This window comes from Mastomys coucha, unplaced genomic scaffold (genome assembly GCF_008632895.1).
Source record: "Mastomys coucha isolate ucsf_1 unplaced genomic scaffold, UCSF_Mcou_1 pScaffold11, whole genome shotgun sequence".
NCBI lineage: Eukaryota > Metazoa > Chordata > Mammalia > Rodentia > Muridae > Mastomys > Mastomys coucha.
Window position 1 is genome coordinate 16816648 of NW_022196893.1, and position 23826 is coordinate 16840473.

General features: G+C 50.7%; 1 protein-coding gene across 3 annotated transcripts in view; it reads right to left on the reverse strand.

Annotated features, from left to right (window-relative positions):
• Window positions 1-23826, reverse strand: part of Celsr1 (cadherin EGF LAG seven-pass G-type receptor 1) — a 134169-nt gene that overhangs the window by 43162 nt on the left and 67181 nt on the right. For all 3 annotated transcript variants that reach the window (XM_031352103.1, XM_031352111.1, XM_031352095.1), the window contains exons 3-5: window positions 16439-16661; window positions 13343-13458; window positions 12410-12498 (exon numbers count right to left, since the gene is read on the reverse strand). In XM_031352103.1, the coding sequence (XP_031207963.1) occupies window positions 12410-12498; window positions 13343-13458; window positions 16439-16661 (428 nt within the window). The remainder of the gene's footprint in view (window positions 1-12409; window positions 12499-13342; window positions 13459-16438; window positions 16662-23826) is intronic.

A 23826-nucleotide genomic window follows, 5' to 3' on the forward strand; every position in this document is an offset into this window, starting at 1 on the left:
AAAAAAAAAAAACAAAAAAAAAACTAAGGTAGGGAGTAAATGAGGAAAATATTTGATGATGACCTCTGACCCCCATAAAATGCAACTGCACCTGTATATATCAAAATCCTAATGCATGAACCCATACATACAAAAATACACACAGAGATACACTCACATAGATACATAGGCACACACACTTGTGGTGGTTTGAATGAAGCTGGCCCCTACAGGGTCATATGGAGGGGCACTATTAGGAGGTGTGGCCTTGTTGGAGGAAATGTGTCACTGGAGGTGGGCTTTGAGGCCCAGTGTCAATCTCTTTTTGCTGCCTGCCAATCAGGATGTAGAACTCTCAGCTACATCTCTCCAGCACCATGTCTGCCTGCATGCTGCCATGCTCCCCCAACCCCGACCCCTCACTCCACACTCCCCCGCTGTGATGATAATGGACTGAACCTCTGCACTGTAAGCCAACTCCAATGAGATTTTTTCCTTTATAAGAGTTGCCTTGGTCATGGTGTCTCTTCATAGCAATAGAAACCCAAAGATAGTCATTTACAGAGATATACACTCGAACACTCTAACATATATAAATTACACACACACACACACACACACACACACACACACACACACACACACACACACACACATACAGTAGACCATCTGTCCTATTGACATTAGAAGAACTGTAGTGTCGACTAAGATATATGAGTCTCCCACAAACCTTTCTTCTGGACCCGAGAGGAGCCAAGTATCTTAGGTCAATCTCTGATTATCTATTTCCTTAGCGAGTCCACCTCTGTTAAGTAGTAGTTAGACGGTTATGGAAAATCATCCGTTTTCTCACTTGGGAGCAGCAGCTTGCTTTGGGAGATTGGTGAAGTACCCATTAGGGGTGCTTAAGTGTTAGGTACCATGCTGAGAAAGAAGGACCATCCCTGGGCTGTATGAACCCCAAATCATCTCCATAGTGTGTAATTTACATTTTTGGGAATGGGTGTGAGGCTTTCGGGGAGTGGATGTAAACAGCCTTTATGCTCCGAGGCTTTAATGAAACTAAGCTGCTATTTACCAAATCGTGATTGCTGTACACTACAGTTCGTAATCAACAGCTCAGCACCATGGGATTCAAAAGCAGACAGGGAGGAAAGAGAGAACCAGGGTGAAAAATAGGGGGCAGGGAACACCCAAGGCTTCTACCCAGAACAGCTCCTGCTGATAAGCAGCAGCCACAGCTGGCCTGCTGATGCCTGGCTCCGCTCTGAGGGGTCAGAGCTGGTCGTAGATAGAGTGGAGGAACAGCCTTGCAGATAGAGTGGAGGAACTTGTAGACAGAGAACCAGAGAACCAAGCACTCGTGGGTCAAACACAATCAGAGGGGGAGAATTATGAGGCAGGAACGGGGAGCACCTGCTGCGGCTGGAGATCAGTGAAGGGTCTGGGTTCCTCGATGTCCAACCATGGGTTTACTACCCTCTGAGAGAGGGGAGCTCATTGACAACTATTAAAGAAAAAGAAATCAGGAGTGGTGACGCACACTTTTAATCCTAGCACTTAGGAGGTAGAGGCAGGCAGATCTCTGCGAATTCGAAGACAGCTTGGTCTACATAGTGAGTTCTGAGACAGCCAGAAACACATGGAGAGGCCCTGTCTCACAAAAAGGAAGATAGACAGAAAAATGATACAAGAGGTGACCAGGATGCATGTAGGGACGTCTTCAGAGCCGCTGCAGGAAGGGCACACCATCCCGTTCCCAGGGATATGCCCATGGGAACATAGAGACTCAAAAAAAAAAAAAAAGCAGGTTCACACATGCTTACAAAAGTACTTACAATTCCCCTGTGACAGAAGGAGTAACTGAAATGCCCCCTCAATAGAGGGAGAGAGATAGACACTGGCCCACTACTTGCTACTGGGGCACTGTCATACACCACAACCTTGATGAACCCTGAGGCATGGCACTGAGGACTTGGATTATATGATGTCATGCAGCCCAGATGCCCAGAACATACACATCCATACAGAGGCTGGCTGGTGGCTGTGGCTGCTGGGGACATGTTGAGATGACAGCTGAGAGCAGCGGAGTACCGCTGTAGGATTAGGAGAATATTTTAGAGTAGGTGGCATGTTGCACACTGTGTTTTGAAAGTTGCTTCTTTGGGCCACGAGAGCTTCACCCAGTGCTCTCCAGCCAGGCACCCTGCTCTCTCAGGACCACCTCTGGAAGTCTGTCCAACTCAGTCACTCAGGCCCTGCGCTGCTCTGATGGGTGGTAAGACACAGCAAGAAAGATGGCCGTTGTTGGTAAGGGCTTTATGAGCTGCAAGCATGGTTTGAATCAAGATGGGGAAGCCAGATGGGGATGCTGCAGGTGCATCAATGAAGATTTTGGCAGCTTCTTTGGTCAAACAAAGACAGGAGGATTGTGCTTAGTGGCAGAGCCTCACCTAGCTTTCAGGAGTGGCTGGGTTCTGTCCCAGCACTGCAGCAAATATAAATATTCTTTTTAAAAAGGGCATTTGGCTTTTTACTCAGTGAGTAAAACACCTGCCATTGGGTAAGAACATGAGGTTGACCCCTGAGCCCTCACAGAGGAAAGACAGAATGGATTCTTCACAACTGTCTTCTAATCACACACACTGCGGCACTCACAAGCCCATGTACACACACAGACACACATGCAAATAAAAACATGATTTTAAACACGCTTTTTAAAGGGGAGGGGAGGCTGAGGATGTAGCTCTGTTGGTAGGGTGCTTATCCAGCACTCAGAAAGCCCTAGTAAACCCTAGTACTTCCTAAATCCAGGTGTGGTGACTCACATCTGTAATGCCTGCCCTTGGGAAGTCAAGGTCAGCTTCAGCTACATAGTGGGTTTGAGCTAGCCTGGGATACATGAGATCCTGTCACGAAAGAAAATTTAAAATTTAAAATAAAATGTGAGAGAGACAGAGAGACAGAGACAGAGAGAGAATGTCCCAGTGAGAAGCTGATGTCCCAGTGATTAGCTGACACACTGAATGAGGGTGGCGATGCCACTGGAGACAGTGATAGCATCATGAACAGCCGCTGGTTTTCCTGGGCCCCAGCTCAGGTAGAGACAAAGAGCAGGACAAAATGGGTAGCTTTCTAACTAGTTTTTGGCTTTTTGTTTGTTTGTTTTTTCCAGACAGGATTTCTCTGTATAGCCCTGCCTGTCCTGGAACTCACTCTGTAGATCAGGTTGGCCTCAAACTCAGAGATCCACCTTCCTCTACCTCCCAGGAGCTGAGATTAAGGGCATGCACCACCACTACCCAACACTTTCTAATATTTTAAAAGCAAACTTTTAAAAATTTGCCATATATTTACACCACAGAAAGGAGCACATGATTAAAAGGCCAAGCGGCAGGCTCAGAGTTTTCCTCTCTTCCTGTGTGGGATGCTGGACATGGGATGATGAGCCTTTTCAGGGCTGTCTAGATCTCTGGGAGCAGATGGCCAGATCAGAAGACTCCCAAGCCTAAGGTATTCTTCAGGCCCACTGAACCCTGGGTGTCATCTTCAGGACAGAGAGCTCAGCAGTGGCCAGGCTAGGACACTTGGGCAAAAAGTTACAAATCTACACAGCCCAGAGGTGAGAAGAGACTGCAGAGCAACACCTGATGCCTGCATCCAAGTCTGTACCATCATCAGCATCTACACACTCAGCATCCGTACTCTTCGGGGTGTGTCTGCAACCTCAGTGTCCCACCTTGATTACAAAGGCTGCTCTGAGCTGGATGCATGGCCACGCGCGCGCATGCGCGCACGCACACATACACACACACACACACACACACACACACACACACAGACAGATACACAGATGCACACACACACACACATATACACACAGACAGATACACAGATGCACACACACACACATATACACACAGACAGATACACAGATGCACACACACACACACACACACACACACACACACACACACACACACGCTCCCAAGTGGAAAGGAAATGGCCAGTGGGCGGAGCCACCACAGTAACTCCTCCTCCACTCAAGAAACCAAGAGCAACTGTGCACTTCAAGGTGAGGCCCCCAAAGGCCAGCTCTACCAAACTGTGCAGATCTGGACTCCTGATACCAGAGCCTCACCGAGCTCGTCCCTTTCATTTTTCCCCAGTGTACTTTTCTTCCCGGTGTACGGCCCCTCCCCATGCCTTCCACTTCGGTGCCTAAAGTGTCTGCAGAGCGCTTTTGTGCGCACACAAAAGCCTTTGGTCCTCCGGAGTGCTCACATTTCTGCAGTCTTTTAACCCTGCTATAGACAATTCCTCATTGGGAGGCCAGTGGGGGGTTTGGTTTCAGCATAGGGGCGGGCAGAGTGGGATGCCTATGAAACCGGATGCAGGTATGGTGAGGCTTAATCTGTGAGTGGATTCACACTCAGTGTCAGAAATGAACAACCCACGTTCATAGCAAAGAATTCACAGGTGGCCGGAGCCCAGGAATGTTTGCAGGAGGTGACACGCGGTACTGTCATTTCTCCAACAACAACCCCGCATCCACCCTGCAGTGTCTCCACCCATGGGCTTGCCCGGGTACTTCCTGCCCTCCTTAGTCGGCCTTCTCTGGCCATTGAGTCTCCGGGCATGTGCATGGGACTATCTTTTGGTAACAAAGTTGTATTTGTGCTTCTTGCATTTCACAGTAAAGACAAAGGCAAAGTCTAGCTGTCCTGACCACAGAAGTGGGACGTGAGGGAATGGCACACGTGGGAAACTGCTCCTGGTCTCTCCTTTACCAGTGCATAACCCAGAGATCTGAGACAAGACCCACTAAGCCTAGGCTACCCAGTGAGTTAGCCTGGGCGAGTAGGAAGTGCTTTGGCAAGGGGCACAGGCCAGTGTGCCTACAGGAAGTGTGCACTTACACGCTCAACACACCCTCACTGGGGCTCATCTGCTCATGCATACTCACACAGACTCTCACTAGTACTCACACATGCACACGCACATGCACACACCCACCAGCAGATCTCGCCCTTCATGCATGTGAACGGAATCTTATTTGTTCTTACAAAGCTAGGGCCTGATGGCCCTCTGTCTGTCTCCCACCCCCAGACTGGGACACAACAGAAAGACCTCCCATTCTAGCACCTTATTTCTGACCTCACCTAAGAGTGCCCCTCGACAGACCATAGGGCAAGGACTCAAACCTTCATGATGAAGGTAGGTGTTGAATTGGTGGGAGGAAGCGTGAAGTGAGATTACTAGGAAAAGCAAAGAGACTGGAAGAAAGGGACAGTCACAATGGGAGGCCTTGTGTCAGTCAGGCTGAGCCACTGACATATCAGCAACTGAAAGACACAGGTGGTGTCTCAGCCACACCCCCCACCCATTGGATAGTTCTGTGCCTCAGTTTCCCCATCTCCTCCCAGAACCAAGGGAACCACTGTAGTGGCACCAGGCAAGATGTCAGTGTACGTGGTTCCGGTACTAGGGTGGAGAAGAGGGGAGCGGGCTTGCTGGAGCAACCACATCTCAAGTTGCATAGAACATAGGAGTGGACTGGAAGAGGATGAGAGAGATGGAAGGTAGGGGGAGGTGGGGGAGGGGAAGCAACCATTCCACCAGACAGGACACACCCAGGACAGGCTGCCTCGCTCCTAGAGGACTTTCCATAATGGACCAATGGAACACAAACGCCCAGGGTGAGACCTGGAGCTGTGAAATTCCCATGCAGGCTGCTCCCTACCATCTGACCAGCTTGTGTTTAGGAGCAGAAGCCCAGCACCTTATCTCATGGCTCTGCCACCTGTCAGAGGACAGGCTGCATCCTTGTACCTGCCACCTGACCGTCACTACCACTGCAGCTCTATAGCAGGACACCCATCCAACACTCCCCACGGGGCTCACTGGCCGCTCCAGGCCCCTTGGCTGGCTTCTATTACCCACTAAGCTTGGCTTCAAGGGAACCATTTAACATTCCAAGGACGGAGATGGAGGATAGATAAGTGGGGTCTCAGACATCACCCTGTGACCCACAGAGAGGCGGTGGAATGTGCCTGTGTGGAAGTGTAGCTACTCCATACTTATGGAATACCTGCATAGGCCAGATTGGAGCCCGCTGCATCGGCAGGAAACACAGCCGGAAAGAAACAACTAATTCACACTACAGGCTCAGGCTTGTGGACAATGAGAGCTTTTATGGTAACCAAACCCCTGGGGTACACTCCCATAGGCTCATATGAAACACCACACTCCCCCTTTGTTGGCAAGAGAACTTTGTGCAGTAGAAGAATAAAAAAGAAAAAGAACAAAAAACAGAAAAACAGAGTAAGGTCACTCTGCTGCACTCTTAGAACAGTTTCAGGAACTTTGCAAAGCCCAATTCACTTTATGAAAACGTGGCACGTTTATCTTACATAGTTTTCAAATCTGAAGATCTGTTGAAAAAAATATAAAAGAAAAAAAGACCCCAAAATGGTTCATTTGCCACTGACCCAGATGGTTCATTTGCCACTGACCCAGATGGCTGATGCTCGACACACAGAAGGATCATAGAGCCACCTGAATTTACATCCTTCTTCACAAACAACCACTATCTTGAGACTTCACACCTCAAAGAATCTTGAGGTCCCTCGAGTGTGGCGGCGAATACCGTAAACTCCAGCAAGTGGGAGGCAGAGGCAGGCGGATCTCTGTGAGTTTAAGGCCAGCCTGGTCTATAGAGTGAGTTTCAGGACAGTCAGAGTTACATAATGAGACCCTGTCTCAAAAACAACAAACAAAAAAACAAAGCAAGAACCTGGAAGTCCTGGGGGAAGAATTGCCCAAGAGTCTGAGCGAGGGCCCTTGGGTTTTCTGGACTAGCAGAGACTCTCTCATCATGAGGGGATTGAAGGTAGGGATCACAACCCACCTCTCCCGGATCTTGGGGTTTCACATGCAGCGGAGACAAACAGAGACTTTGAACCATGTGAACAAGCCAAGTGAGTCATCCTAGCCAGGGCCAGGCAATTCCTGGGAATAAGATCTATACCCAGAGGTCAGTCCAAGGTCACCCTGAGCAACCCCCATCAAGAGAGGGGTGTTAGTCCTGAGAAGAGGGGTACCTTTCTGCTAGAGCCCCTCTTCTCATAAAAGGGACTCTGGTTTTTGTGCTAGAAACACACTCAGCCTGAATAGACAAGAATATACACGGTAATCCTTCCTCGGCAGATTTATGCAGACAAGGAAAACATCGCAACCCATACTGACATTAATCACGTCAGTTTGATTTATTATCATTTGAAAACAATATTTTGCAAGCCCGCTAGATGTTTTTTTTAATGGGTATGGGTGTAGCCAGGATCCCTCGGGAAGCAAAAGAGGTACGCAAGAGGATCAGCTGCAGTTGGTGCGGGCAGGTTTCCTCTCCTCTACACCCTGCCTCTTTTGGAAGCTGCCAGAGGCCACTGTGTTGGAGATGTGAGTACTGTTCTTCTCTTAACACCACACACACTCCTGGGTGCTGAAAGGTGACTTAAAAGAAACAAAGCTTTGAAACCTGGGTTTCCAGTGCAAAGAAATGACTTAAAATGCCTTTGCTGACATTGGCCATCATAAGCCACAGGTGGACATGCTTAACTGTTTGTTTTAAGATTTCTTTTATGTATGTGAGTACACTGTTGCTGTCTTCAGACACACCAGAAGAGGGCAAGGGATCTGATTAGGATGGTTATGAGCCACCATGTGGTTGCTGGGAACTGAACTCAGGACCTCTGGAAGAGTAGTAGTCAGTGCTCTTAACTGCTGAGACCTCTCTCCAGCCTGCTTAACTGGGCCTGGGGCAGGGTGGTGGTGGTGGTGGTGGGGGTGGTGGAGAGTCTACAGTGAGTCCACAACCACAAATCTCTACCCAGCCAAACCTCCCGGTGCTTTGGGAGAAGGGCTGGGTGAAGCTCAAGAGGCAGGAGCAGTGGCTTTCTCTAAAAGGCCCTTCCTTGCTGGAGCTACCACCACCAACTCCAACATGTCCCTCCATTTCCCTGAAGGTGAACTTCACCAATAGGTGTTCTCACTGAAAATGCCACTAAGTAGAAAGAAAGAGCAAACTGCCTTTGCCCGCCCTCACTGGGAAGGTCTGCAGAGGGTTCCCTGAGGCCACAGACATTGTCCTCAGGGTTCTGGCCACAGTGCTGTTCTTCCAGGATGGAAGGTCACACAGCTCCACTATCATCCTCCCTAGGCCAGCAGGTCTCCCTGCTGCCCCACACTGGCCTGCCCTTTGTCCCTCCCTCCAGGATCATCCTGTTTGTGTGTCCCACCTGTTTCCTCTGGGGACCCTGAGGAGAAGCCAACCTGGCAGCTCTGAAGTCTCCCCACCACAGGCCAGGAGACCATAAGGTTCCCACAAAGGGCACTGTGGTCTCTGGACAGAGACATTTTGGCGGGCTGGCCTGGCATGCCCAGGGTAGAAACTAAGCACGACAAAGATATGCCTGAAGGAAGCCAGCACTCAGGAAGAGTGGGATGGGGGTGGGGGGGCGGCAGGGTTGGGGAGACAGTCATGGCCAGCTGTCAACTCCACATCCTTTACTGCAGAATCAGAGAGACGCCCGGGTCTCCTGGTGCACCGTGCTCAGAACCAACACAGCCAGTTAGAGAAGGGTCTGCAGAGGGACTTCCCCACTGTTGCTGGACCCGCTAAACTTAAGGCCACCATCAGGACATGGCTTGAGTCCCTCCAAGTGTGGCTAACTCTCCGTCATCTCCTTGAACCTTTCCTCCGGTAACCTTCTCACAGCTATCTTCAGTAGCCTTGAGATCATTCCACATCTTATTGTGGAAATGTCCACAGAAAGGCCACTAAGGAAGATGACAATGACAATTCTCATACAGAGACTCAACAGAGAGAGTGGCTCGCCCTGACTGTGTCACTTTCGGAGTCTCCTAAAATCCTTACGGACTGGAGTGAAGTGAGAGTTTTGGTTTCTTTAAAAAAAACCCAGACATGTTGTGTGAATATGGTTTTTGGTTTAATCTATGATGGTCTCGCACTCTAGGGGAGTGTGATTTTTGCCAGCTGCAGATAGTTTAATTCTGGGGACTCTGGAGAGGGAAGAAACGCCAGAGTCTGGAGAGGAATGGGGGAAGGGAGGCTTCGAAGAAGGAGGCGGCTGCTCCTGGTTGCTGGTGCTACGGTTTGACCAGAAGTTGGAGATATTCCAATGAGAAAGACAGAACTTGCCCCTAGGAACTCTATGCCCGTAATCAGCAGGTAGTAGTCTATAGGGGGTCTACACCCCCTTTCCACTCTAGCCTACTTTATCTCCTACCTCATAGTGGGGGCCTAGAAGAAATTAGGGTGAAATGGGGTTGCAAGAACTCAATAAAATAATAAAATGAATACACCAACCCTGGAGTACTGTGACCTCAGGCTGCTGCCCAGACTCAGGCCTGAAATTGTTCCCAGCCTGACAGGTCTTCCCAGGTCCACAGATCCAAAGCGTGTCTGTCCCTGCACCTGGATTGGTAGAGGCAGCCACCTCAGAGTCAGAGCCAGACAGAAACATCAGGGCCGTCCACAGACGGGTACTGTAATCTCTGCTAAGATTCCCTGTTGTGTGGTCTACTTAACCTCCACATGGAGACTTAAGGCCATAAGGGAGGCTGGTTGGTTTCTCCCTAAAATACCCACCCTCTAGCCAGAAAAGGAAAGAGCCCAGCAAGGGCCTAATCCTGTGCTCAGGGCTGTGTTTGTTCACTGGGAAGTGGAGGGAGCTGTTGAAAGGACCCAGCCTGGAAAGGGAACCATAGATCTCAGTAATCCACGTCTACCTACTGATCCTCTGGCATGGGTTCCCTCTTTCTTCGGGGCCATTTGAGGTAGCCTTCTGTAATGCTGTGCTCCTCTGAGCTGGGCTGAGAGGCCCCACCCAAGCACAGGACAAGCTGTTTCTCTGACCACAGAGGACAGATGCAGAGGCTTCGAATGGGGAAACTGAGGCTGGCTCAACCTCCTGCACCCACCCCTCAGCGGTAAGCCTGCAGTCTGGTTGGATGTCTCTGACATAGTGCCCTGTGATTCCCTGATGCCCCAGCGTTCCTGTGGCTCATTCTGACAGGTCTATACATTCCGGAAGCACAAATCATTGGGAGTGTCCACATAGGGTATGGAGGTCTATATAGCAGGAAGAACACATAAGAGAAGCCACAAGACCAAGGTAAGTCACAAGGTGAATGTTCCTGGATGTTCTGCCTGGGAGCAGAGAGGCCATAAGGCCAGCATCCCTTCGCAGGATTAAGAGGGCATCCCTCTGCAGGATTATCTGTCACTCTTTCCACTCAAAAGTGTGTGCGATATCAGGACACAAGGAAGGGTATATTTAGGGCACAAAACCATAGCCACTTTGTCCTTGAGCCAAGTGTGTTCCACTTCATGGGAGCTCTATCTATATCTGTCATCGCCCAACCAACTGTCCAGAAAGCATAGGCAGATTAATCAAATGCCTGAGCTTCTCAGGTGACCATGTTCCTCTCTGTAAGGATGTAGAAAAGCAATCCCAAGGTCCAGAGGCTTCCAGTGCCCCAGTCACGGGAGCTCAGCTCTCACTTGTGTGTTCAAGGTCACAACTATCCTTTAGCCATAACATGGTAGATGGTTGCAGGGTGCGTTTTTTTCTGGGGTGAGAACAGGGTAGGAATTGTTGATTTATAATCATGATGGTTTGTACATGCTTGCCCCAGGGAGTGGCACTATTAGGAGGTGTAGTCTTGTTGGAGTAGGTGTGCTACTGTGGGTGTGGGCTTTAATACCCTCGTCTTGGCTGCCCGGAAGTCAGTTTTCTCCTGTTTGCCTTTGGAACAAGATGTAGAACTCTCAGCTCCTCCAGCACCATGCCTGCCTGGACACTGCGATGCTTCCCCTCGTGATGATAACGGACTGGACCTCTGAACCTGTAAGCCAGGCCCAATTAAGTGTTGTTGCATTGGTCATGGTGTCTGTTCACAGCAGTAAAATCCTAACTAAGACAGCAGTGCAAAGCATGATGGGAGGAGAACCATGGGGGAAATACCCCCCCCCCCAAAATAGCTGGGAAACAATGGCCAATTAAGACACCACAGAAAGGAGATTAAAGCCCATCCAGCTGTAAGTTCTGGGAAGAGAGAATAGAGAGGAGGAGCCACATCTTACTGCTTCTCGAGGGGCTACTGTGAGCCACCCAGGGGATATGCAAGCCATGTCCTTTATATTGATAGTAACTGACCCCAAATCCATAGGGATCATGATCAAATAAAAGTCTCTGAAATAGGACAGCGTGGACAGCAGAGATTTGTTCTTCTCTCTGGCAACTGTGCCCCGGGCAACACACTGATCCCCACTGGAGATAAGTCTGGGGTTAGTTCCAAGCCCTACCTGAGTCCAAGGCACTCCTGATCAGTTCAGTGTCCCTCAAGGTCGCCAGAGAGCCTTTGGCCCCAGGCCATGGCAACCCCTCCTTCTGTGTCCATCACCATTAAGGCTGAGGCTTACACCATGTATGAGTGGGGAGGCTTACAGCTCCCACTCACAGCTGGGGCACAGGATGGGGACCATAGACCACTCTCGGAGTCTATCTGGGGTGGTTGTGGTGACCTTCAGAAATAAAAAGATGCCCACTGCAAATGTAAGGGGTAACCTTGGAGAAAGAAGGACAGCGGTGGCTGGCAGCAGTGGAGGAACTGGAGACAAGGACAGTCTTGTGCCTTAAGAGTGGGCAGACGACATCCCAGGTACCAAAGGCCTGAAGTGCCAAGGAAGGGAAATTTGGAAAATACCTTTGCCACCATACAGGTTGAACAGGAAGAGTGTTCTCATCCATCATCCGCTGGTCTAACATAGACGTGGGTCTTAGAAAGTCTGGGGAGGATTGTGGCCAAGCTCAGTGAAGGGCAGGAGAGACCAGCATGGACTCATGGTGAGACCCAGAGCTGGTGGCGTGGGAGGGGAGGTGTGTGGAAACAAATATACAAACCATAGTTCAGGAAAGCACATGACTTTGTGAAACAGAAGTGAATGTATGTTTTCTTACAGCCAATTAGCTGCAAAACATACCCAAGACACCTACCTTCAAAGCTGGGAACACAGTCCCCAGTCACAACTCACCCAAGACATGCAATCAGAGCTGAAAATGTGTACACACACACACACACACACACACACACACACACACAGAGTCACAGCTCAGGGCAGCTCCTGGATTCTCTGCAAGTTCTCTGCATCCTCTCTCAGTGTCTCTGAATCTCTGCCTGCCCACAAAGCTTCAGTTCAAACAATGGCTATGTGCACAGAACCCTTGGTTGACATTGCACACTCTGTTCCCTTCCAACAGTGCTTGCTCTTATCATCCCCTAAGAAGAAAAGCCACTGGGCCATTACTGGCTGACCTGAGCAGAAGGCGAGGAGTTGCCCTCCTACCTTGTTGTAGTACTGCACCAGCACCGAATGCCACTGCCCGTCACTCACACCTCCAGGAACCTGCGGTGTCACTGTGGTTGTGGTCTCACCTGTGCAGCAAAAGGGAGATCCAAAGACACGTTAGGGGCCTCCAATCAGGCTTTCAGGCTGCCCCGTAGACACACAGCTCAGAGATACTGGCGACAGGTTAGGGGCCTCCAATCAGACTTTCAGGCTGCCCCGTAGACACACAGCTCAGAGATACTGGCTACGTGCCTTTTCTTTTGGCATGGCCACCACTGGAAGCCATCCCCCATTCCCCCTATGTGGAGGGCAAGATTCTAAAAGAGGAGAAAAAAAAAAGAGGAGCCCTGAGGAGAGAAGGCTAGCCCTTCTCAACTCCCATGGCCTACTCCCCACATCTGTGCCTGCATGGTCCTCTCACGCTGGTGTAAGTCACCACGTTAATTTATAGGTGCACTGCACTTCATTTTTATGATTATTATTTTTAAGTTTATTTGATTTTATGTGTATGGGCATTTTGCTTCCATGTCTGTATGTGTACCACACATGTACGTCTGATGCAGAGGACAGAAGATGGCACTGGATATCCTGGAACTGGAGTTATGAACAGTTGTGAGCTGTCACATGGATGCAAGGAACCAAACCCAGGTCCTCTGCAAGAACGGCAGGTGCTCTCACCTGCTGAGCTATCTGTCTCTCCACCTACATCACTGCACTTCAATCACCAATTCTGATCTAGGAACCAGGCTCTGTCTGGTATTAGCATTACTCTGCCCTGACAGTGACATCTTCCTGCACTCTGACTTCAAGAGGCAAGGTTCGGAGACGAAGAATTAGGGTTGGAAGGCCGAGCAGTGGGAAACTGAAGACCTGATATGATTAATCCATGAAGAGCCCTGGGAGGCGCTCCATGGCTTGCAGGAGCCTCACCTGCCGAGAATGTGAGCTGCAGCTGCTCCTCCACAATCTCCAGGGCGATGAAGTCATGCTTCTCATTGAAGCGGCCATTGTAGAGCAGCAGGGCATTCCTGTCCTGGGTAGCAAACCTGTGGGCAGAGCAAACAGGGTCACACAGTGAAGGACCCCGGGGCCATGAAGATACACCGGATGACATGACCAGCAAGGGGAGTGAGCGTCATGGTAAAGGAAAATAATCTGTCTCTAGAACTTTATTACAAGAGATGCTGACGGCCCAGCCAACCTGATGTATGCACAGGAGCCTTGGGGAACAGGGTGGTGATGTCCTGTGGTGGTGATAGACTGCAGGAGTGTGAAAAGACTCCATGCGGGGTGGGAGAAAGCACTGAGTGGATCACGGTCTGTGGTACAAGCCTGAGGTCAGAGTTTAGATCCTCACTACCCCTGTCAAATGCCACACATGGTAGCCACTTGTAATCCCAGTACTCAGGAGGCAAAGACAGGGGATCCTCAGGGTCTGCTAGACTATCTAGAGATGGGGGACACTGGGTTTAGTGAGAGACTCCATTTCAAAAAACACAGTGCAGAGTGACTAGGGAAAATACCTAGTATCATAGACACATAGACACGTGCACATGCAACACACACACACACACACACACACACAGAACACACGCATGCATGCACATGCATAAACACACATACAGAAAGAGAACACACGCATGCGCGTGACTATAAGCATGTCTGGAGGCAGAACACAGGTAGCTATCTCATGCAACAGGTCAGCTGAGGCCTCAAGGTGCTCCTTTCGTACCAATGTCCCCACACAAGTGCCATGTCTCTGAGCCTCTTGTATCTATTGGGACATCTGATCCTGGGCTCTGTGTGCCCAGGTTAACCCCTCCAACACAGTGCCCTCCTGGCAGGCACCATCCATTGCTAAAGACAGAGAAACTGAGATGGGCCCCGGGCTGTGGGGAGGGTGGGAACATTTCAAGTAAAATGAGGAAAGACAGAAATAGAAACCAAAGCTTGAGGGGCCAGAGGAGAAGGAGCCAAGAACAAAGGAGGATAAAAGGGCGGCTGGGAGTGGGGCCCACTTGGGAGCCCCAGCACTTGGCAAACAGAAACTAGAAAGAGGAGAAGGCCCATGACAGAAGCCACCTGAGACAAGGCAACTCAGCCGGGCTGGGCTGCCCTCTGTGGTTAAGAGGGGCCTTGGCAGCTTCCAGGATGTGTGCCCCAGGAAACTATGTAACTGGAGGGCCACTGGCCTTCTGTGAGTATTCTGGGGGAACTTTCTGTCTTTTCTTGTGACTTCAAGTTTTAAGGCATTCACATGTAAAAGCCACCAAAAGTCACTGGCCATACCAAGGAGGGAGGGAGCCATGACTATACTCCAGGGTTACATAACATGCTGTGATACATTCACCAGGGGACACGAGAGAGAGAGAGAGAGAGAGAGAGAGAGAGAGAGAGAGAGAGAGAGAGAGAGAGACCCCTCTGATGTGGAAGGCGGCGGCGGCTACTCATGGGAGTCCTCTGTTGTAGATACTGGGTCACAGGGGATCCCACAGTAGGGCCCTTGATCTGCAGGCTTGTGCCGTAAAGGGGGTGGCCTTTTGGATGGAGGGCCGAATCTTGTCACAAAGGGGCAAACAATTATCCGAGTCTGCCAGGACAGGGCTCAGGATACACTGTGTCAATAAGCAGACACCGTTCAATTATCAGGCAAGTGGAGGGCTGATGGCCAGAACCATCCCACATCCTCAGACCTCCCGACAATGCACCCAATGGGAGGGACCTTGTTAGCCCACAGTATAGAAGATGAGGAACAAGGAGAAGTCACTTTTTCTTTGGCCATAAGGACACTGCTGGCCAGTTTCATCTTTGGGACAGAACGCAGGGAAAGGCTCCTGCTCTGTCCACCCTAAGAGGTCTGGCCCTCAGCAGGCAGCTCCGTGAATGATGAGGTTATGGAGTAAGCCATGCAGGGGAGGACGGAGAAGAGCACACTCCTACCTGCAGAGCATGGGCTGCAAAGAGCTACTGCAAACACGCACAAAAGCACCCAGCAGAAGCCTCACCCCACGGAACTAACTATACGCTAGCAGAGATCTTCAAAATGGAAGTTCTAGGTTTTCTTTCGACTAAGCAAGTGTCACAGGCTCCAGATCACAGGCTTACGATGCTTAGAATCCAGTGAGTCCATTTGGTATTTTGAGCACACATGTTTGTACACGTGTGTTTAGGAGCTCATCAATTCAGCCAGATTGGCTGGACGGCAAATCTCTGGAATTCCCCTGTCTCTACCTCCCCAGGTATGGGATGACATGCATGTGCCACTGCACCCAGCCTTCTACATGGGAGCCTGGGATTTGAACTCAGGTTCTCATGCTTGCATACAAGTTTTTTTTTGTTTTTTTGTTTTTTTTGTTTTTTTTTGTTTTTTTTTTGAGACAAGGTTTCTCTGTGTAGTCCTGGCTGTCCTGGAACTCAACTCTGTAGACCAGGCTGGCCTCGAACTCAGAAATCCGCCTGCCTCTGCCTCCCAAGTGCTGGGATTAAAGGTGTGTGCCACCACCACCCGGCTGCATACAAGTATTTTAACAAGTAAACCATCTCCCTAGTCCCAAATGATAGACTGGAAATTTTTTAAGTAACATTTAAATTCTGGGGGAGAAGGTATAGATGGCACACAATCAGCTTGTTATAGATCAGGACCAGGACTGGGGAGTTGGGGTCTGAGCAGCCTTGTGACACGCATAGGAGGTCTGCTGATTCCTGGGCCTGCCCCACTGGTTACTGGGATATCAGCGATGTCTATGTGTTGGTGGGTGGGCAGGACCAGAGTAGCCAGGTTAGTTTCCAGGCCTGGGATTTAGGTGGTCCCCTCTTGGAAATCTTGGCACGGATGCTCTGTTGTCCCTATGCTGAAATAACGACCCTTGTCATCATCGTGGCAATGGTCCCACCCTCGAGCAGCTGGTCCAGTAGCCAACACCGAGCAGGTCACCTCAACCATCCACAGCCTAAAAAGTTGAGGTGCACAGACCCCCTCCCCACGACATAGTCCCAAGGGATACCCACAAACACAGCTGCACTTACGCGAGGGAGACGGTGAAGTGGAAGCGTTGCCGCAGGCCTCGGAAGGTAACGAAGGACTGCGGTGGGAAGCTCCTGGTGCTCACTTCACAGTAGGGATGCTCATACTCGCCGGGCGGGCACACACAGTGGAAGCCTCCAATGAGCAGGTTCACGCAGGTGCCCCCATTTTTGCATACTCCGCTGGCACAGCGGCCTGAGCGGACGTTCACCTGGCAATGCTCTCCTGGAGAAGAATGCAGAGGTCACACAAAGGCTGTCCTAGCATCCTAGGTTTGCTCCTCTCACCCCCACAATGATAAACACTAACCATGGGCAATTTGGGGAGAAAATGGTTTATTTTAGTTGTTTTCTATCAGGGTAGGAACTCAAGGCAGGAACCCAGAGGCAGAAGCTGAAGCAGAGGCCAGAGAGGAGGGACGCTTACTGGCTTGCTCAGTTTGTTTTCTTATATAACCCAGGGGTCCAGGGGTGGCACCACCCAACCATGGGCTGAACCTCCCTCATCAATCATTCATCAAGACAATGCCCCATGGATATGCCGCTGACAGTGACAGTCTAACAGAGATGGTTCCTCAATTGAAGTTCTCACTTCCCTGGTGACTCTCATTTGCTAAGTTGACAAAACAAAACAAAACAAAACAAAACAAAAAAAAACTAGAGAGCCAGTGGACTGCGGATGTCCCCTGAGACACACAGTTGACTGAAGGCTCAGGCCCATAGGCTTGGAAGCCACAGTGACACCGAGACCTGGGGCTTTGGCAGAGCTTGCTGCCAGTTTGCAGATCCACAGGTACTGCTCCCTAAAAGCAGAAACGCCTTCCTCTGGAGGTGACGCAAGGATGACGGATCATAGGGCTAAAATATCCCCTGGGAGTTCTCTTCTAGCGAATGTGTGGAGGCTGAGTCCCAACTGAGTCCCAAGGCTGCTGCTTCTGTAGCCCGGCCAACAGATCTGCTGCGACAGAAGGCGGCTGGGACCACTAACCCACTTTACACCTTCACAGCCAGTCAGGCCCACCATGGAAAGAGCCTAACTGCTTCTGTTAGCAGGCCAGGCTAGGCCAGGCCAGGGTCACAGGTCAGGACGGTGTGCTCTCATCCACCTGCCAGTTCTGCAGTGGCTGAGATGGGCCAGGAGACGCTGATAGAGAGAGAGGCTGCCAGTGTGCAGAGGCAGGTGAGAAACAGCCAGTGGTTGATGCTTGTTCATCTCAGGTCCACGACAGTGGTCAGTTCATCTCCCAGCCACTCCTGGATCCCAGGGCCTCGCCCGACATGACTCTGAGCTTGGCCACCCTGCCGGAACCTTTGAATTCATATGCTTGCATGTACACCTGCACACACTCACACCATCCTATGGGTCACACACTCGAACCACTAGACCCTCACAAACATCTTCATGTTCACGTTTGTAAACACACCAGAACATACATCCTTACACCCGTGGCCTCAGACTCAGTCTCAAACACGCATGCTCACTCACACCCATACTCTCCTCACATACACTCACCTCACAGACCATCACATATGAACTCTCCCGCCCCCACACTCTCACACTCAAACATGTCAGTCGGTGCTCACAGCCCTCTAGCAACCCTTGGGAGGGCACATCACTGAAGTTGCAGCTTAAGCTTTCTCTCTTCCTTCAGACACTTTCAATTCTCCCCTTCAGGAGGGTTTGCTTTACTGTATTCCAGGTTAGCCCATGTGCAATGAAGCCCAGCTCATTCTGTGAACAAAGCCACCTGAGAGACACTCTGGCCTTATGCTCACTAAACTGTGAAAACAAAGGACCCTGCCTTCACCCTCCTCACAGCCAGTGCCTGAGAGCAGCAGACCTTGGAGGATCCAGGCTCCAGGGATTGTCCAAACCTTCCCAGCAGAAGAGAAGCCTTGTCCTGTACGGCCCTCCAAACTCCAGCCCTGCCTGGCCATGGGATTGCAGACGTGGCAGCCCAGCCTGCTCACTTGAGCATGGGGTTCTCTTCCTCTCTTAGGGCCCAGGAATTCCTCTCTGAGACCCAGAAGAGGTCCCAGGGTGTCTAGTCCCCACCTTAATCTTCTAGGGTCCCTGGAAATGAAGGAAGGTCCACCCTAAGTCCGACATGACTTCACCTCAAGTATCTGGATGCATCTAGAAAGACCCGGTTTTCCACTGAGGCCACGTGCTGGATTCTGTGTACATAGGATGTGGGGAGCTCTCAATCTATGCAGTGGCTGTTTGTCTCAGAACTGATGTCTGCCCAGTGTGGACTCTGTAAGAGGAAGGCTCTGAGACTGGGGTTGGGGGCTGGGGGGCTTCTCGGGCTGTTTCGGCTCTCAGGGGATACTCCTCCAGACTTTTCTCTTCCCTTCCCAAGCAGAAGGCTGTGTATCTCAGCGCCCAGTCAACAGCCTGCCCAATTTCTGTCTACCTCTCAGTCCTTCCGAATAAGCCTACCCCATTCAGTATCAACCTCCTCCCACTGTCTCCTGGCACCTCCATCTCAGCCCTCCCCTCTCCGGCCTGTTTCTCTCTGGATCCCCCCATCTAGACTAAGAGTTCCGCTCAGGGAGGCGGGCTTTGAGTCTTGGAGACACCTGCACGCCACTGGCTCTCACCTCCCTCCTCTGCCCTTCTCACATCCTGCGCCCCCATCCCACTGCCTGAACCTTCATCTCAAACCCAAGCACCCCAAATATGCACATTATACCAGCTCTGTTGACTCCAAAGCCTCTTGCTCTGCCTGTGACACAAAAGAACGGTTCTTACAGTGCTGTTCTCTGAACACACCCATCCACTGGCTTAGTATACCACTACTCCACAAAGATGTCACGCTACCATGCCCTTGGCCCTCAAAGGCACAGCCCCAGATCATTTGCCTCACACTCTTGGGTCTAAAGTAGCCACACTGCTCCTCTGGTCAGGACCCCGGGACTCAAGAGCATCACCAGAGGGGCCTTACAGCTGCGCAGTCACTGGTGATGAAGCCCACTGATGGCTGATCTGAGGTGCTTCTCCCTCAGTTTCTGAAGAACATCCTACGTCCCCTCCCCAAGTCTGTCCTCGACTGTGGCTCAACCTGCAGGGAGTTTCCCTGCATTCTGAGCAGGTCCAGGACCCAGGATCTATCCTGGCTCTACCTGCAACACCACTATGTGGGAGCATGTGGTTGGGGGTGCAACTATGAGATTCGTTTTAGGGCCAAGTCCAAGAACATCTGGTACACAGTGGGTGCCTTTCATGTGAGGGTGCTGGACTAGTGCCCATAATGAGGGGGTGTCTGAAGAGAGCTGGGTATGCAGCAGGTACTGGAAGATGTTTGTGGGATGAAATCATACAATGCCAGGGCTTCCCAGAGCCAAGGCAATGAATGATTCATGCTTGCGCTAACCATGAGGTTACAAAGCGGACATCATTCATCCACTGATCCAAGCAGTGTGGGGAGATGTCTATACAAAGAATTGACTGTAGGGTTAAACACACCACTTTTATATAAGGTACCGTGTGCTGTGGTCACTGTGCTGAAGATAAACCACACTAACCCAGGATGGAGCCTCAATCTCTGGGTTCTTTGAGTAAACTCCAGGTCCTTGGGAGCCAACACAGGCTGTTCTGATGTCCCTATGAGAACACTGGTCACAGCAGCCACTCTTGCCAGTGCATCAGAGATGCATCTTGGCTCACTGAGGCCTCTGCTTGTGCTTACCTTCCATGTGGCTTTTCTGCATGCAGTTAGTCAGATGTCCTGAGGTCGGGGTGTTCAGTTTACAGTGTGTGTGTGCTCCAATCACTACCAACATTGAGCTGCCAACCTGACCGTGTAGTGTGCACACTTGCGACCTGTGTTGTGATGGCTTCTAATTCTCCAAGTCATTCTAGCCCTGGAGAATGCTACAGATCAAAGTCTGTAAGTCCTGCATCCTTAATCCTCTCATCTAATGAAGCAACTGTAAAAGACATGCTTTGCTTTGGTCTTTTCTATGACTGTGTGTGTGTGTGTGTGTGTGTGTGTGTGTGTATTTCTCTCAATCTCTCTCTGTGCATATGTTTCTGTGTGTATGTGTGTACATGCATGTATGTATACATCTCTCTCTCTCCCCTCTCTTTCTCTCTCTCCCCCTCTCTCCACGTGTGTGTGTCTATGTGTGCATTCCTCTTGTTCTTTCTGTGCATATGTTTCTGTGTGTATGTATATACATGCATGTGTGTGTGCATATTTCTCTCTCTCTCTCTCTCTCTCTCTCTCTCTCTCTGTGTGTGTGTGTGTGTGTGTGTGTGTGTGTTTGTCTATATGTCTATGTGTGTATGTCTCTGAGAAGGGCGGAAGAGGGTGTTAGACAGTCTGGGGCTAGAAACGCTGACCATTGTGAGCCACTGACCCTGACGTTAAGATCGGGGACCTCTGGAAGAGCAGCAAGCACTCTTAACCACTGAGGTATCTCCACCTACCCACCCACCCTTGCTTGCTTGCTTGCTTTTCTATGGATGCTGGACTCAAAGTTGGGTTGTCAGGCTTGGTGGGTGGCAGATGCCTTTGCCTCTTGAGCCCTCTCTACCCTATCATTTTTCTCCTTGAAGCACAGTCACTCTGTGGCCTAGAGCTCTTGACCCTTGGCCTGCCACCATGGCTATTAAGCAATACCATTTTCATGAAATAAATCTTCTCAGGGCTTACTGTCATAATTTAAGTTCGTCCTTTTTCTAAGATTTTATGGTTCAGGATCTGGCATTCCCTGAACATCCAGGTGTTCTGCTTGGAGTCAAATGCCGATTGCAGAGTCGCTCTCCACCCAGAGCATGCCTCCCCATGTCTGCCCTTGGCATGCCCATTTCATAGGGTTAGCACTACAACAAGGTAAGGTTAGCTTGGGCAACCTGGTCGCTGAGCTCAATACTGCAGAGCAGACCACAAGGACCCTTCCCATGAGGGACGCTGGCCTTAGCCTGGTCACGGCTGCATTCACATAACCCACAGACAAAGGATGGACAGAGTTCTGCAGAAAAGACCCAGGAGTTGATGCCGGGCTAGCCCCGAGTCTCATGTATATCCGATCACAAAATAAATACCCTACTTAGATGTGAGTGAGTAATGTCCCCTCTGCCCAGAGACTCAAGCTGGTACTATCAGAGCCACTGACCCTCGGTCTAAGCAAAAGCCATAGGACTTAGGCAAATGGGTTGCCCGTTATAGGAAGGAGTCAGCTGGTAAGTGAGGTCAGGAAGCTTTGGACTCCAATGAAGGCTCTAGGAAGTGAAAGGACTCGGGCCCAGGGAAGCCACAGAGCAGAGGGAGTCATGTTCAGTTTGGGAGGGGACATGGGGAACTTCTGGCCATGAGCCCCACTTCAGTGCACCACACGTAGGAACTCAGAATGGCAATGTAGAAGGCCTGGCCCAGCTTCAGAGAAGCACAGTGCCCAGATTCTTGAAACTTCGAAGAGGGCAAGGTGCACCCCTGGAAGGGAAGGCCTGGCAAAATTTTGTCAACTTAAGTTTTTAACTAAATAAAAAGGACAAATCCTTTCTCCTTTAATAAAGACTTAAGGGCTTTAAACTAGAAAAACTAGAATTTCCAGAGGCACCAAGAGTAAAGCTCAGACCCAAAGCACAAAAGACATACTTGGAAACTGGCAGATTCAGCAGAGCTGAGAACCAGCAGGGCAGGTGGAGAACACAGCGAGGAAGGGAGTGGGGGGCTGGAGGTGGCTCTGGGAGCTGAGCATGGATCACTCAAAGTCAGGTCATAAACACACAGATTCCCAGAGTGGCCAGAAGCCCCACCAGAGCTCAGGCCCAGGAAGGAAGACACAAAGGAAGCCTAGCGAAGAAGACACAAGCCACCGTGCAGAAGCTCCACCACCACAGGAAGGGTTGGGATGGACTGAGTGGTACTCTGGGGCACTGAAAGGCAGGTGCCCGTGAGAAGTCACTGAGCACTAAGGATACTGACCCATCATCCCACGTTTCCACCCACCCACTCGTCCCCTTTCCTCCCCAATCACCACATCCACCTCCATCCACCCATCCTTCCTCCATCCGTTGATCTATCCTCCCGTGAATGTACGAGCCCACCATCTACCTTCCTCCACCCACTGGTCTGTCTATTCCTTCACCCATCTATTCATCTCCCATCCATCAACCTATGGATCCTCCCTCCATACATACTTCTTTCTATCTATCATTCTCCTATCATTTGCCTGCACATTCAATGAATTGCCCGTCATGAGACACTTTAAGACGCTGGGGTTATAAGAAAGAATGAAACCACTACCTGCAGCTGTGGAGTCTCTTGAACAGGTCAAATGTTTAGGAAAATAGAAAAGATGAGCTGAGTCTTAAAAGCAGATCCAAGGGCGATGAGGAAGCTAGGGACAGTGAGAGGTGAGATAGAGACAGGGTGTGACTAGGATGCAGCACTCAGGCAGAGCAGACCCTTAGCCCTTGTGGGTCATGAGGCTGCACTTGGATCCAGGATCCAGCCTCCTCTGGTGTGCCCATATGTAAGCACATAATAGTCATGGCCACAGTCCAGCCTCCAGCATGCCCACATGTAAGCACACACATGGTATCCACATTCATGCAGATAGTTCCCACCACAGACTGGCCTCCGGCACTCCCAGTGTAAGCATACACATGGTACCCACATACATATGTGCAAAATAGATCACTGCACAGACCAGCTGAGGTCCTCTCCTGGTGCCACACAGCAGCCTCCCACCCCCCTGCCTCATGCTTCTGGAGAGAGGAAGTGGGAAAGAAGGTCATGCCAGCAAAGTCCTATCCCACTCAAGAGGTTGCGCAGTGGTCACTCCGAGCAACCCAGTGCCTGTGACAATGAAGCGCCAGGACATCTCAGATTGCAGTAGAATTATGAGAGATGGCATCCTGCAGGCCTGCTTTGCAAAGAAGACCTCAGAGACCAGCGGACTGATGCTAGCTAGGGCTAGCGGACAGGGCTAGCCACTGATGTTTGCCCTCTGGCTGTTCCGGGGCCACACGGAGGGCTGAAAACGCTGTAAGCACTCTGCGAGCAGCCGTATCACAGACTAGTCTGCACCATCACCAGACAAGCTCTCTTCTAGGCGGGCCTCGATGTGCTGAAGGCCCAGAGAAGGTGGGAACTTGTGTCAGATCACACAGCTGCAAGGGTAACCCACACCGGCATGAGTGGTGTCTCTATGGAGTCTGCAGGGATGGGTCTGGACTGTGTAAACATCCAGGATCAGCACCAGGTATGGGGAGGCTGGATAGTGGTGGCGCATGCCCTTAATCCCAGCACTTGGGAGGCAGAGGCAAGTGGATTTCTGAATTCGAGGTCAGCCTAGTCTACAGAGTGAGTTCCAGGACAGCTAGGGCCACACAGAAGAAAGAAGAAGAAGGAGGAGGAGGAGGAGGAGGAGGAGGA